The 16,527-nt window shown below is 40.1% G+C and overlaps 1 protein-coding gene across 4 annotated transcripts in view; it reads left to right on the top strand.

Annotated features, from left to right (window-relative positions):
• LOC131137988 (polypeptide N-acetylgalactosaminyltransferase 10) overlaps nucleotides 1-16,527 on the top strand; it is a 119,518-nt gene that overhangs the window by 30,729 nt on the left and 72,262 nt on the right. The window contains exons 2-3 of one of the 4 annotated variants that reach the window (XM_058086507.1): nucleotides 5,707-5,796; nucleotides 7,691-7,768. The exons of 2 other annotated variants lie outside the window; for them this stretch is intronic. In XM_058086507.1, coding sequence (XP_057942490.1) covers nucleotides 5,707-5,796; nucleotides 7,691-7,768 — 168 coding nt within the window. The remainder of the gene's footprint in view (nucleotides 1-5,706; nucleotides 5,797-7,690; nucleotides 7,769-16,527) is intronic. One more of the 4 variants, XM_058086510.1, reaches the window with a different exon arrangement.

The following is a 16,527-nucleotide window of genomic DNA, read 5'->3' as shown; positions in this document are numbered from 1 at the left end:
CAGGGCTGCACGGTGGAAGAGTGTGTTTTTTTTACCCCTAGAAAAAATGCCTTCTCCCTTAGTGAGTCAGAGCTTTTCTTCTTGTCACTCACACACACACACACACCAGTAACCTGTCAAAGTGTCTTAAAGGTTGTTAGGAAGTTAGCAAACAAGAAGGCTGACAATTGATTAAGATATTTAATCATGATTAATCCCAATCATGTCCATAGTTAACTCTTAATTAATCACAGATTATTATTTTTTTATCTCCACTAAGTGTACCATTGAAATATGATTTTAGAGTTTTTAAATATGCACGGCAGATTGAGTGATTAGCACGCAGGCATCACATCTAGGAAACCCGAGTTCGATTCCACCCTTGGCCATCTCTGTGTGGAGTTTGCATGTTCTCCCCGTGCATGTTTTCTCCGGGTACTCTGGTTTCCTCCCACATTCCAAAAACATGCTAGTTTAATTGGCGACTCCTGCTGGGATAGGCTCCAGCACCCGCCGTGACCCTTGTGATGATAAGCGGTAGAAAATGAATGAATGAATGTACAAAGAGTCCAGTGGGGGGGTGAAGATAAGACGACTTTCTAGGAGTTTGTGAAATATTTAACACATCTTCTTCCCCATAGTGTCTGTCAATGTTTGTTTCTCAACACACACACACACACACACTAACAATCCCCGTTTGTGTGTTTTTAACGCTTTCAGTCAAGCACACGCTTCAATCTTTTGACAAGGAATAAAAAAAACTAAAAAAACAGAAGAAAATTTTTTGTAAGTAAATATCCAAAGGATAAAAGAAATAGAGAAAAAATACACTTTTGTAAAAAAAAAAACAATAAAAGGAAGCCTGTCTGAGAACTTTTGGACAAGTACAGTCCTTTTAAGAATGACAGTTTTTTTTTTGGACAGGGTCCATACAGGATTTGTGTCAACTCCTCTTCAAGCTCTTAGGGATTATTTTCCACTTTATATTCAAGGCTGCTTGAGTTGGTACACTAGTGGAGCTATTTAAGATGTAGGGTTCAAAGGTGAAATCAACACCAAATTTGATCCAAGTATACATGGACGATGTTAAATAACTAGTTTTTCATCCTACATTATATAGTATGTGGGCATCTATCCGTGGTGGTAAAAACTAATAATAACTATATTGGAATGGATATGTTAGCATGCTTAGCATATCGTATGTCCAGCCCCCTTTCGGACATGACTGATGAATTCTGTATTTTTAGCTACCTTTCCTGGAGTCAAAAGCCTTGTATATAAGCCTGCAGCTTTTGGCTTCAGGTAATAAAGCGTTTGTATGAAGGTCAAACACAGCTTGACTTCCTGCTGTAACCCCCCCACCCGCATCCCCCACCCCCCAACACACTCCTCACCCCCTACTTCTTGCCATGAATAATAAAATGACATTAATGAACTGTGAGTGTGCAGTACGGGCACATGTTCCACCCCGTTCACATTATGGAAAAAAATATGCAAATAAATAATGTATAGTGAATCTTGGCTGCATCAGCAGGACGAGTTGACCTTATCGTGCAGCACTTTGGGTTAAGTTCAATTGCTGTTCATGTGAAATAAAACGAATAGGTAAGATGTATATAAAATTTGACAATGATAATCTGTCATTTTTATATTCCTGTGGTTATCGTACGTGGAACAGGAGAAAAAAAGTGATGAGTATGCTGTCGTCCCCTCTGAAAATAACCGAGGAGAGCATCTGTTGTCTTGCCCCGGCTTTGTTTGCAGTTTGCTAATGAATTTACCAGAACGACAGGGAACAAGAGTTCATCAGAACACATCCCTCTGTTGATCCTCCAAATAAACATCACAACGCGGGTGCGGATTATTATTCCAAGCATTAGCGGAGAGCGAGCGAGAGAGAGAGAGAGAGAGAGAGAGAGAGAGATGCAAGTCAACACAAGCAGAGAGTCAATAGACGGAAGAAAACATGTGAAAGGCGGCGCAATGACACACAGGCAGGGTGAATGGCTGCCATGGATTATCAGCATTCTGTCAGTGTGATGCATGGATGCCATTTTTCATGAGGGGGGAAAAAATGGGAATCTCCCACCCTTTCGCCACCTCCCCCTCGTAAGCCATAGTATTGATCACCGATAAAGAGCTCAGGAAAAAAACGTGAAGAAGACCTGATAAACTTTTGTTGTTTTCTTTTGTGCAATGTAAAAACTCCAACTTGTAAAAGGTGATTGCTTATTTTCTACTATTATTTTATTATACCATTATTTTATTTTATCTTATTTTCTAGCATTAAAGTTACTAGTAAAATAACACAACCTGGCTCAAACCAAAACAGACTCTAACCAAAAAAAATTTTCCCATAGAAAATAATGTAAATCCAATGAATCCATTCCAGACACTGAAAAACGTTAAGAAAAAACACATTTCATAGACAATAATTCTAGTTTTAAATGCAGAAAATGATGGAAATATAATAAATAAGAAAATGAATGAGACTCCAGCGTAAGAGGAATAGAAAATGGATGGATGGATGACAAATGAATGTACAACTGAGAATTTAACCTATTTCAATTAGGGGGGAAAACTAACACAAACACATAATTCTACAGCAACCAGAATTTTCCAAAATTTTTTTAAATATATCAATCTAAATATCAATGTTCTATAACCAAAAATGGACGGATGTTAACCAAGGTAACACTGTCCAAGACCATTTTGACTCATTTTTTAATGAATATTCACAAAAGCTAGCGCAGGAGCCCTATTCATTTTGAACAATGTCTGATCCAAAATTATAATCGATACACAACCTGCGGCCCGTGAGCTATATGTGGCACGCAGGAGCATTTGATCCGGCCCAAAGAACTGTTGTAAAAATCCTAAACACATTGAACCTCCAACCTAAATGCCCATAATATACTGTATAATAAAAAGTGTACTATTTTGTGAAGCCCTTCAAAGGACTGAAATATCCCCCAGATAGTAAAACAGTTCCCTGCCCTTTTCTGTAATTAAGTAAATACAATTTCCTTCAAACTTTTAAAATGAATGACTTGCTAATGACTTTTTATTTGACCATTTCAAGCTCCATTTGTGCCTTTAGAGACAATTAAACAATGCTCGGTGGCCGCCGCGTACATGCAGATCAATCCCGGGTAGTAGTTGTAGTCGCTGCTAATTCGACATTAGCGTGGCTGTTCTGTCTGACGGCTCGCGAAAATTGGAACGCGGCCATTCGTCACTAATCACCCCCACGGGCCTGACACGGGACCCCTGCTGGAAGCTGCTGTCGGACCTAATGGCAGAAGGTGCATCGCGCGATAAACGAAAGAAGAGGGTCGGATGGAGGGGGGGGATTCCACTTCACAATAATCACAGGGGTCCTATCAAGTCGATAACGGCATTCACAGCGAGTGTCTGTCACCACCACAGCGGGCAATTTTCTTCCTCCTGCGAGCTTTGTAGACCTATTTCACACCAGGCGAGTCGAGGGAGGGTGGCGAGTGAACTGGAAATTTCCCAGGAGGGCCGGGACATATTGTGAAACTCTGCCGCATTGGGTTGCATCCAACGGATTGTCACTCAGGAAAGGGACAAAGATACAGTTGTTTTTTTTCCCCCAAATCTGTAAGAGGCACTTCAAGTGTGACATTAGGTGGGATGGCATCTGCAGAAGACGGGATCATGTCGGAAGACTGGTGCCAGTGCGTTGTCATTTTTCCTGTTGACTCCAATCTCAGTGATTGCTTTCAAGCAGCACACAGCTTTTTTGCACAGGGATCCTGCCAAATCGGTGCATATTTGTGTTTATGGTCCGGGCCAGCAAAGCCTTCTCTGCTGGCCTAACCACTATCAGAAGTGCCCATCAACATTTACAACATATTCCAGTATTTAATTCATTCATTCATTTTCTACCGCTTTTTCCTCATGAGGGTCGAGGGGGGTGCTGGACTGGTCGCCAGCCAATCACAGGGCACATATAGACAAACAACCATTCACACTCACATTCATACCTATGGACAATTTGGAGTCGCTAATTAACCTAGCATGTTTTTGGAATGTGGGAGGAAACCGGAGTACCCGGAGAAAACCCACGCATGCACGGGGAGAACATGCAAACTCCACACAGAGATGGCCGAGGGTGGAATTGAACCCTGGTCTCCTAGCTGTGAGGTGTGCGCGCTAACCACTCGACCGCCGTGCCGCCAATATTCCAGTATTTGTTCCATGAAATTAGCCAATCAGATTGTACCTTATAGGACTGCACGGCGGTCGAGTTGTTAGCGTGCAGACCTCACAGCTAGTAGGAGACCGGGGTTCGATTCCAATGCCAACTCTGTGTGGAGTTTGCATATTCTCACTGTGATTCCGGTTTCCTCCCACATTCCAAAAACATGCTAGTTTAATTAGCGACTCCAAATTGTCCATAGGTATGAATGTGAGTGTGAATGGTTGTTTGTCTATATGTGCCCTGTGATTGGCTGGCGACCAGTCCAGGGTGTACCCCGCCTTTCGCCCGAAAACGACTGAGATAAGCTCCAGCACCCCCGCAACCCCACGAAAATAAATGAATGAATGAATAAATAAACTCACCACACAGCAACTTAACACTACAATGACTTTGCAAATTCATTGCTAAAACTCGACACTCTGGGAGGTGCTAATAATGGTGTTAATACAACGTGACCTTGAACCCTAATCTTGTCCTCAAACACATCACGGAACAGGGAAAATATTTTAAATCCCATTAGACTAGACAGTAAGAAAACTGGAAGAAGCAACATTCAAACATTAACGTTAACATTAACATAACATTAATGTGCCCTGTGATTGGCTGGCAACCAGTCCAGGGTGTACCCCGCCTCTCGCCCGAAGACAGCTGGGATAGGCTCCAGCACCCTCATGAGGATAAGCGGTAGAAAATGAATGAAGATTGTAGCTTCTATATGTTGCCATGTTAATATAATGTGCCCAGGGCCTTCAGAATCAGGAGTGCTGGCCCATGACACACACCCTGTTAGTAATAGGGCTGATATGCCTCTCAGGGCCTACAATAATGTCGGAATTTTTCTCTACTGTGATTGGTTGATTGTATGAACTGAAATCCTGAATCCTAAATACTTGCTAAAATTTTGCCTTGGTTTGCGTTCGCCTATTTGGTTAGCCATCACACCGCCATCTTGGGTCATGACAAACTTTTGCGATACTTGCACGTGATTGGGTGATGTGTTGTGGGGTTGTGGAGAGTTGCTGATAGAAATATGATGGTGGGACATTGAATTTACATTATTTTCTATTTTCTTTGGTTAGAGTCTGTTTTGGTTTGTGTCTGACCTTAATGACTTTAACCAAAGCGCCACTCTATTTTGCATTTGCATCGTATAAGTGCTAAAACAAGCTTTCATGGAAGTTCCAAAAGGCGTGTAGTAAAGTTGTCAAGGTGGTGCAGGATGGTCTTGGTTGGTCTTGCTGCATGACAGACAGATGATGTGCTTGCAAAGCCAGATAAGTATCAGTCACACGCAGCCAGAATCAATATCTTCACCTTTTGGGAAAAGATGAGATTAATCCACAGATGGAATCGACAGAAGCTTTGGGAGATTGCTTAACCATCTGTTCGCAGGTGTGTGTGTGTATGTGTGGATCTAGTGAGGAGAAAGTGTTTTTCCAGCATGGGCACCAAAAGTCAGCTATGTGTGAAAAGCCATTTTGCCTCGTTTGGTCCTGCAGGTGACCTTGCCTGGAGCTCAGTTGACCTTTGCTGGCCTCCTTCCTGCTGAGTCATGGTCCCGGTCCAGACAATGGCCTGTGGACTGCTTGGTGAGCCAGATGGCTGCGGCTGCTGCTGCTAAGGAAAAGATCGTTTCACTTGACCTCAAGAAGTATGAAGTTTCTGACAGAAAAACCACAACAACCAATAATTTATTACTCGCATTTTCTTACAATTTTCCTTAAACAAGAACCAATGTAATGTTGATTATGCAGCCTCTTCAGTCAAATAGTATTGGTCTTATAGAAATAATGCTCTCTGCTTTGAGCTGCTTTGTTAATTTTTCTTCATAATAATTCATGATATTGTTGTAAAATTCCAACCTTTTTTGCTATGGGGGATATTATTTTTTCTTAATATTTTGACTTGATTCCCATAATGTAAACGTTTTTCCCCCATCATTAAAAAAAACTTTCTTACAATAATATAACTTTAAAAATAATAACTTTTCTTTATTATTTCAACTTTATGCTACTAAAATGAAAATTTTCCCGTTAATACTGGGAATTTATTCTCATAAAATTCCACCCTAAAATTCCAACCTTTTTTACGATTGGAATATGACTTTTTCTTTATTTTTGACTTGATTCTCATTATGTAAACGTTTCCCCCCATCATTAAAAAAAAAAAACTTTCCTACAATAATATAACTTATAAATAAAATAAAAAAAATAATAAATAAAAAAAATAATAAATAATAAAATAAAAACTTTTCTTTATTATTTCAACTTTATGCTACTAAAATGAAAATGTTCCTCTTAATACTGCGAGTCTATTCCACCCTAGAATACAACTTTTTATTCTATATTTTGCCTTTATTGTTTTTTTACTCATTTATGCTGTTTTTTATCCCCTAAATTTTCCAACTATTTAATCGTCTTCCAAAAACTACAACTTTATTTATTGTTTTGTTTTTCATAATTGTCTGAGCTTAATTTTTTTTTTTTAAGTCAACTTTATGCTACTAAAATGACATTATTTTTCCTCATCATACTTCTTGACTTTTTTTATGATAGATTACATCTCTTCATATTTTGACTTTATTCTTGTAAAATGACTGCTAATTGGTTGACTTGAGGCAACCGGACTCGTGGAATAAGGCAATCTTTGGGGGACAGAGTATATATAGACACAAACCTCCTCGTTTAGTTTTTCTTTCTTCAAATATGACTGCTGGAATTTTAAGGCTAGATTCTGGACTTTTAATACACTGTAGGGAAACCTAGTATTTACAAATACAGTATAATAAAAGTCCAGTTTGAAAGCAGTGGTGAGACGGAATTGACACCAGATTGTCCATAGGGGTTTAGAAATGACCCAACATGTCATGTGTTTTTTTAAAAACACAACAATGTTTTATTTGTGGCTTGGATGGGCTTTGAGTGTTCTAATAGCACACAGCCGCATCTCCTGTGCACTTATAAGGTCCTGTTTGACTGCCATTTCCCTTTTAAAGCGCATGAATTAGTCGGATCCCATTAAATGAAAACTAATGGATACTGCCGCTTGGCCTGAAGCCAGCGGCCCTCCTGGGGACGGCGGCTCTATTGCCTCCCGGATAACACATCACTATTCATTTTGCTGCAGCGAGATGCTCGTCGTGGAAATTACACAGCGAATCGCATCACTCGATTTGAGAAAGATGGGTAAAATGCTTTTTTTGGGATGTTGCAGTGAGAGTGTCTCCGGCACTTATGAATAATGAAGTTTGAGTTAATGATGCGTGGATAAAATGAGAAGTTTTAATTAACAAAGCAGCACTCAGGAGGATACAATGTGTGAATGAATGTACCCAGATGAAAGGTAACTATAAAACCCCAATATAAGACCTTGAAAACTCTAGAGACTTTCTGTATACATGCAGTTGACAAATACACTGGTGCTGTTATTAAACCCCAACGTTTGACCCCCATGAATTGGATTGACTTGAAATTTCTCTCACAGCTCGCTGGGCTCGACAAAACAAATTCGGTGCACACCTTAAAGGGGACACGCATTGCTGCCTCAGCATTCACAGCGTCAGTGAGTATTTTTTTTTTTTTTTTTTTTACTGGAGTTAAATGTTGGTGTCCAAACAGAAGCTGTAGTAATTCCACATTTGATTAACTTTACATAAACATTTGTCAGATCAACCCAAGTGGAATCACCAAGCACTTCTATTGATGCTCATTGCTTTTAGCTCAGCGCCATCGTTCCAGCACCAGCGATCACCGGAAACCAGTCTTTGACAGTCTTTTGATCAGCTTTTGTCTACATTTTCCCACATATTTTTGCACATTTCAAGTTAAAATTAACAAAATCAACACTAAAATGAAGTACAGCTTGCATTTACAGAACAAAACAAGCCAAGCCAGCTTTCATCCACTTCTTTGGACAACAATTTTTCCTCATTTTCCAGCACGTTTTTGCAAGTTTTGAGTTAAAACCAACAAAATCAATACTAAAATGAAGTACAGCTTGCATATACAGAACAAAACAAGCCAAGCCAGCCTTTGTCCGCTTCTTTGGCCAGCATTCTGTTGTCATTTTCCAGCAGATTTTGCAAATTTTGAGTTAAAATGCACAAAATTAATACTAAAATGAAGTACGGCTTGCACATACAGAACAAAACAAGCCAAGCCAGCTTTTATCCGCTTCTTTGGACAACAATTTTTCCTCATTTTGCAGCACATTTTTGCAAGTTTTGAGTTAAAACCAACAAAATTAATACTAAAATGAAGTACGGCTTGCATATACAAAACAAAACAAGCTAAGCACAGAACAAAACAAGCCAAGCGAGCCTTTGTTCTCTTCTTTGGCCAGAATTCTGTCCTCATTTTCCAGCAGATTTTGACCATTTTGAGTTAAAATGAACAAAATCAATACAAAAATGAAGTACAGCTTACGCATACAAAACAAAAACAACCAGTGCCAGCTTTCATCCGCTTCTTTGGACAACAATTTTTCCTCATTTTGCAGCACATTTTTGCAAGTTTTGAGTTAAAATCAATAAAATTAATACTAAAATGAAGTACAGCTTTGCACATAGAGACCAAAACAAGCCAAGCCAGCCTTCATCCACTTCTTTGGACAGCAAGCCAGACTTCATGCGCTTCTTTGGACAACAATTTTTCCTCATTTTGCAGCACATTTTTGCAAGTTTTGAGTTAAAACCAATGAAATCAGTACTAAATTGAAGTACAGCTTGTATATACAAAACAAAACAAGCCAAGCCAGTCTTCATCCGCTTCTTTTGCCAGCATTTAGTCAAACATACTGTAATTACACCTGTTTTGGACATTTTTGCTCAACTTTTTTCTGTGGTTGCCTGCAAGACCTTAAAGCCACCGTGTGGTTCAAGGCAGAGATGTGTATTATACGACAAGCGGCTGTCACGGCAACCAGAGACTAAAGTTAACCTGCTGTGATGGAACGCTTTAGTGCCGTTTGTCCGCCGGTAGACTGTGAAGCCTCGGCCGAGATGTTGGGTGCGGGCGGGGGGGGGTGGAGAAGGAAATCCTTTCAGGCACTAAAACACGGAGAAGGTCAGATCTCTTTTTTTTCACACATACACAACATCAGTATTGCGAAGTAGTAAGTAAGTGTCAAGGTGTGCAGTGGGTAGATTTGAGCGAAAAACGATGCACAGTTCACTACATAGACAGAAAATAAGCTGTACCATAAAAGGGATGCCATTTTACAGAAAATAAGATATAATTCTAGGATTAAAAAGTCATGCTGCTATTTCTGGTACTCGGGTACGATTCTAAAACTACTACAAATCACAAATACCCTGAGAATAAACTCGTAAATTATGGAAAGAGAGTGAAAAATAATCATGGAAGTACTTTGTAATAAAAAAAAATGTATTTTAGATTTAGTCATACTTAAGTCATCCACGTTATTTTAGTCTTAGTCTAGTTTTACAGTCAACTAAATGTCACTAAACAGTGAACCTAATGTGTACTCCCTCAGGTATTCTGCACCAGGTTAATGCATCTTGCACGTTTTGACAAGAAAATGGCCCATATTGCACACCACCTTTCCACTTGCAAGCTGTAATTTCAGAGGGCAAAATGGTGCAATGCATCTTTTGCATCCTGCATGATGGATTCTGTCATTTGGAATAAGCTCTGCAGGGAAACACGTGTCCAACATATTAGCATGAGCTCAGGGTCGCCACGCCGTGCCACTCCTGTACGTTACGAGCCCGTCTAGCAAATATGCAGTGGATGCACACTGTGCCATTAAGGCAGATAGATTTGATGTAGGAGCACGCCCGAGGACATGGGGACGGGCAGGTGACGCTAATAAAGTGCTCTGGACCCAATGCGTCGGAAGGCTCCATGCGTTTGACCTCCTTCATCACCGTGATGGATTTGTCCAATAAAGCGGCACACCGGCTGTGTTTAACCTTAAAAAAACACATTTATATGACATCTTTATTATGGTGTGTGTGGTGTAGGACTGCACTGCATCATATTTTGGCCTTTTTGTGTCACAAAATAACCCAAATATTAGTGTTTACAAAAAACATTTGTGGTGATATAATAAATAATTTTTCTCATTTTAAGGAAAAGGTGGATATCTAAGTCAATAATGCAATAAATAGAAAAATAAATGATTATTAGGTATGATATTACATTTTGTCATATTACTTTTTGGAATAGAATTATAATTATAATTAGGATAAGTCCACACCCTTGACTGGTGGCCAGCAAATCACAGGGCACATATAGACAAACAACCATTCAACGTACCAATGACAGATTAAAATTCACGAATCAGGATCTCCAACTTGTGGTGTCTTTTAGGAATCGTAAACAAATGTGGCTTTTCCTTCCGCACACAGAAACGAGCCATTGCTAGCAATGTAATCACAGAAGCGAAGCTTGGGGCAGGGCTTACAGCCACACCCATATAAGGACATCCGCTCCTCTGTGACATCACAAAAGCCCAGTTGTGCAACGCCCTTTGAAACCGAGCGTTTTGAGCCATCCCAAACTTTTTCCCAAACCTCATTATCTGAAACTTTGGCATCGTTTAACACGAGAATACAACATTCTAACTACATTTATAGGTCAGAAAAGTGGAAAAAGCATAACAGGTGCCTTTTAAGTTGATTTAATTGTTAATTCATAAATTAAATTAATTAAATTAATATATATTTAATATATATTAAATTAAATTAAACTAAATTATATATTTTATATTTTTATAAATATAATTATATATATATTTATTTAAATATATATATATATATATATATAAATTTAATTTAAATTAAATAAAATTATATATAAATTATATTATATATATTATAAATTATATATTATGTATATATATAATAATAATAATAATAATAATACATTTTATTTGTATAGCGCTTTTCAAGATACTCAAAGACACTTTACAAAAGAATGAAGTTGAATAGAGCAAGTAAACAGAATAAAAGACACACCAAAATACAACATTCATTGGTTAGTACACAGTTAAAAAAAGCGGGGGCGGGGCACAGCAGTCAGATATAGAAGGTTAGACATTAAAAACAGATTTAAAGAGGTGGGTTTTGAGTTGTTTTTTGAAGGTGGGAAGGTCAGGGCAAGCACGGAGTGAATGGGGCAAAGAGTTCCAGAGAGTGGGGGCAGCGATGGAGAAGGCTCTGTCTCCCCAGGTTCGGAGCTTGGTCTTACAGGGGAGTGCCAGGAGGTTGGAGTCTGAGGAGCGAAGGGGACGCGGGGGATTATGTGGATGGAGGAGGTCTGTGAGATATGGGGGGGTCAGATCGTGGAGGGCTTTGTAGGTGATGAGAAGAATTTTGAAGTGAATGCGTTGGGGGACGGGAAGCCAGTGGAGGTTTTGGAGGACAGGGGTAATGTGTTCACGGGAGCGGGTGGAGGTGAGGAGGCGGGCAGCGGAGTTCTGAATATATTGTAGTTTGTTGAGGGTTTTGGATGGTGTACCGTAGAGAATGCTGTTGCAGTAGTCGATTCTGGAGGTGATGAATGCATGGATTAGGGATTCAGCGGCAGAGAATGTAAGTGATGGACGGAGTCGGGCTATGTTCTTAAGATGAAAGAATGCAGTCCGGGTTAACTGTTTGATGTGGGGTTCAAATGAAAGGGTGGGGTCTAGGAGGATACCAAGGTTGCGGATGAGCGGGGATGGAGTGAGGGTGGCGCTGTCAAATTGAAGATGGAAATTATGGGTGGGCGCCGTGGTGTTTTTGGGACCGATGATGATAATATCTGTTTTGTCACTATTAAGTTTGAGAAAATTTTGTTCCATCCAAGTTTTGATATCAGCTAAGCAGTTGGTGAGGGTGGAGTAGATGTTGGAGTTGATGGAGGTGGTAGAAATGTATAGTTGAATATCATCAGCGTAGCTGTGGAAATTGAGGCCATGTCGACGGATGATATTGCCAAGTGGAAGGATGTAGAGGATGAAGAGAAGAGGACCAAGCACCGAACCTTGGGGAACACCTTGAGGTAAAGGGGCTATGGAGGAGGAGCAGCTATTTATGTGCACAAACTGTTGACGGTTGGTGAGGTATGATTGGAGCCAAGACAGAGCAGAATCGGTGATATTGAGGCTGGTTTTGAGGCGGGACAGGAGGATAGAGTGGCTAATGGTGTCAAAGGCTGCGGTGAGGTCTAGGAGGATGAGGATGGTAAGATGGCCGAAATCGGAGGAGAGAAGAAGATCATTGGTGATTTTAAGAAGAGCTGTTTCAGTGCTGTGTTTGGGACGGAAACCGGACTGGAAGGATTCAAACAGGCTGTTGGAGTTGAGGTGAGATTGAAGTTGAGCAGCTATGACACGTTCAAGGATTTTGGACAGAAAGGGGAGGTTGGATATGGGACGGAAATTGGAGAGGTTATTGGGATCGAGACCAGACTTTTTGAGTGTGGGGGTGATTGCCGCCAGCTTGAGAGACTGTGGGACGGATCCAGTGATAAGGGAGGAGTTAATGATACTTGTGATCAGCGGGGAGATGATGTGGAGGCAGGGTTTGATGAATGAAGAAGGGATAGGATCCAGGGAGCATGTTGGAGTCTTCATACCGGTTAGTATTTTAGTGAGTTGCACGGGTGAGATAGGTGTAAATTTGGAGAGTCGTTGGGTGGAGCCAGATAGTGGAGGGTCAGGAGGAAGCGAGTGAGTCGAGGGGGGGTTTAGGGAGCTGTATATTTTGGTAATTTTGGACTGGAAGTAGGTTAAGAAGTTGTTGCATTTGGTGGTGGTGAAGGATGAGGAGGAGTTGTCATTTGGCTTTAGCAGTGTGTTGATTGTTGAAAAGAGGGATTTAGGATTGTTGGAACTAGATATAATCAGATTGGAGTAGTATCGTGAGCGGGCAGTGTTTAAGGCATCTTTATATTGCTGTAGAAAATCTGTGTAAGCTTGAAGATGAACAGTTAGGCCAGATTTCTTGTACAGTCTCTCAAGCTGGCGTTTACGGGTCTTCATATTATGGAGCTGAGGGGTGTACCAGGGGGCAGTGTGGGAGAAGGAGACCAGTTTGGTTTTTTTAGGGGCCAGTTCATCAAGACAGGAGGAAAGGGTATTGTTGTAGTAGGAGACAAGTTCAGAGGGGTCCTCAGACAGCGGGGGAGGGGAGATAGCAAATTTTGTGGTTAGAAGTGAGGTAAGGGCATGAGGGTTGATGGATTTGAGATTCCTGAAGGTTATTTGACGTTTGATTTTTGAGACACTAGGAGATGTGTGTAAATCAAATGTGATGGCCAGATGGTCTGATATGTGCAGGTTATGGCTAGTGAGGTTGTGAATATTGATACCAGTAGTGCAGACAAGATCCAGGATGTGTCCTCTGGTGTGGGTGGGGAAGTTAACTTATATATATAACTTATATATACTTATATATATAACTTATATATATATATATATATATTTATTTAAATATATATTATATATATATATTTTTTTATTTCATTTAATTTAATCAATACAATTAAAATTTTCCTTGACTATTTTCCCCCTCATAATATCACAACTTCCATAGTTTGTCCTGCTTCCTAATGTTCTACATTTATCTGTATAATATGCTGCGGGCCATTAAACGACATGCACCTGGATGCAAATGGCTCCCAGGCTGCATTTGGACACCCATGCAGCCAGCACAATGGGCTTATGAATGATTTGCGGAATAAATGCATGAGAGCATGAGGTTAAATTGCCTCAACTTGCTGTTAAATGAAAAAAAAAATGTAATGTGTGAAGCTCCAGATCATCCAATGAGAAAAGTTTGCCCCCTCTTCAGCTATTTCCCGGGTCACAATTTGTCATTTAATTAGCGAGCACAATAGCAGCCGGGACGTCACCCACCTCAGCCGGGTCATCAATCATGAAAATATGCCAGCACTTTCTGTCTATCCATAATCATCCTTTGCAGGCAGAGAATGGGAAGACAATAAGTCATCTTGCTTCTGTCTCTCCGGAGGTAAAAAGGTTGGCCCGCTACTTCCTGTTGCCATTTAGAGGACATCTATTATGGAGGTAGCAGCACGCCGAGGGGGGTCCAGGCGTCCCCAGCAGGAGTCTCCAGCGGGGGAGACAGCGCTGAACTTTGTCTTCCCGCCTCATTTTGGCCCTCCTGTGGCATGATGACCTCCAACTTGGAATAGTGACATGATGAAATAAGGTAGAAAAAAGATAATAGAAGTGACCTTTTAGAGAGGGGGGAGGTCGTGGATGTACGCTGGCTGGAGGTCAACACCAAGAGATCACAGGCTCAAGTGATGCATAAGGACACCTGGTGAGAATCCTTGACACCGTCCATGAAGAACGGCAATGCCTCTCGGGAATAGGATCTCATAGGTACACAGCAAAGTCAAATAGTAATGTTTAGAGCGGAGTAATCCGCTTATGACATCATAGACGGGCGACAGGGCTGACTTCTGGTTCCTGATTTCATGCTGCTAACAGGAATATTTTGTGATTTAAAAAAAAAATAGTTTAAGGACACACTTGGATTCACACAGATGTATTAATAACACATCTGGATGTGTGCTATATTGTATGCTAACAGGAAAATATATACAAACTGTGGTTGACTTTTAGGTACAGTTTTGACATTAACCGAGGTTACACTCGGGTGCAATCCCATAAAATTGAAAAGTTTGCAGGTTTCACCTAAATTGATATACATAACTAATCTAAAAATAGATATAACTGTATGCATGCTAATAGTAGCCAAATGACCCAAATATAAGACGTGCCCTTTCTTTCAAGGTCTTAAAATTAGCATAACTTTTGTAACTTGGCAACAATGTTTATTAGTGAGTCACTTGAAAACTGGCATTCAAAGAATAACAAGCATATTGATTATTATTATTGTGTATACATTAATTTTGTGTGTTATTGAAGTGTATTTATTTATTTATTGCTTTTTAGTGCTTTTATTGTCATTTTGTGGCCTGTGCAGCACTTTGGTCAACACCTTAGTGTGTGTGAGTGACAGGAAGAAAAGCTCTGACTCGTAAGGTGTTTGGCACCATACATGTAGTATATATTTCGAGGTAGCCATTTCCAATATTCTAGCAAACGAGCCTTCAAACTCGATCCCCACCTAGCGGGGTAACAGAACCAAAGAGGTTTTCTTGCACCAAATATATACAGACTGTGGTTGACTTTTAGGTACAGTTTTGACATTAACCGAGGTTACACTCGGATGCATTCCCATAAAATTGAAAAGTTTGCAGGTTTCACCTAAATTGATATAACCAATCTAAAAATAGAGGTAACTGTGTGCATGCTAATCGTAGCACAGAGTCCACTCGTCTTGCTGGAATGTGCAAACCCAATGCAAATATGTGCTGTTCCCCCTGCAGTTTAATGACTCCACCCTTTTAAAGCTAATGAGGCATTGTGGTTCCATCCCATCAAAGTGCATTCTGTTCAAATGGCTGTTGCCTCTCAGCTTTTGCAACCTGCATGGCGAATAAATGACTTTTTTTTTTTTGCTGTGCCCTGCAGTTTGAAATTTGCTTTAGCTAAGTTGCCCCCACTTCCCACCTCCCCGCCGCAAAACAATATCGATAAAGTAGCACAGAGATAGTCGGAAACGGTCCAAATGAGGCTTGCTAACGCTCATGACTTAGAGCGCCAAGAGGCAGATATCACCAGATAATATTTCACATCTCAGCAGATTGATGAAAATGTTTTCCATTAGGTTTCCAAGTCAAAATGTACCTAATAAAGTGTCCAGTTAGTGCAACAAGAAATGGTATTTGGTAACTTGTACACACACATCACGAGTGTGGTGGCGTTGGTTGTGATTAGCATGTCAAAGATAAAAAATAACAGGGATCCAGTGTTGAGCCATGGGGAACCCCATCAGTGCTTTATGAATGAATGGCTTTAATATAAGGAAATACATTGGTTTTGTGCTTATATGTTCTTATTTTGCATATAATTATGTATTATTTTAATTTAGAAAAAGGTTACTAAAGTGAAAATATAAATATATTTGTTAATTTTTGTAATGAAGTAATATTTTATTTGAGTTTGTTCTTGCACCCACTGTAAAAATAACATCTAATTTAAAGATTGATCTAAACAAATTTTCAGCAAATCACCGCTGTGGTTTAAAAAGGCTTCCCTCTGGAACAGAGGGAATTTAGTTCCTTGCTATCCTAGAGGCGAGAACACACAATGAAAGCATGTGACTGCCTGATGGACAAGTTTGACAACCCTCATGTCTTAGAAGTTTACATTCTTCTCCCATCTTCCTCGAACTAGCAGCACTTATCAATAATTAGATCTTTTATCGCTCGCCCGCG

This window comes from Doryrhamphus excisus, chromosome 11 (assembly GCF_030265055.1).
Source record: "Doryrhamphus excisus isolate RoL2022-K1 chromosome 11, RoL_Dexc_1.0, whole genome shotgun sequence".
NCBI lineage: Eukaryota > Metazoa > Chordata > Actinopteri > Syngnathiformes > Syngnathidae > Doryrhamphus > Doryrhamphus excisus.
Note: the sequence above shows the minus strand (reverse complement) of the source record. Positions and strands in the feature narration are given on the sequence as shown.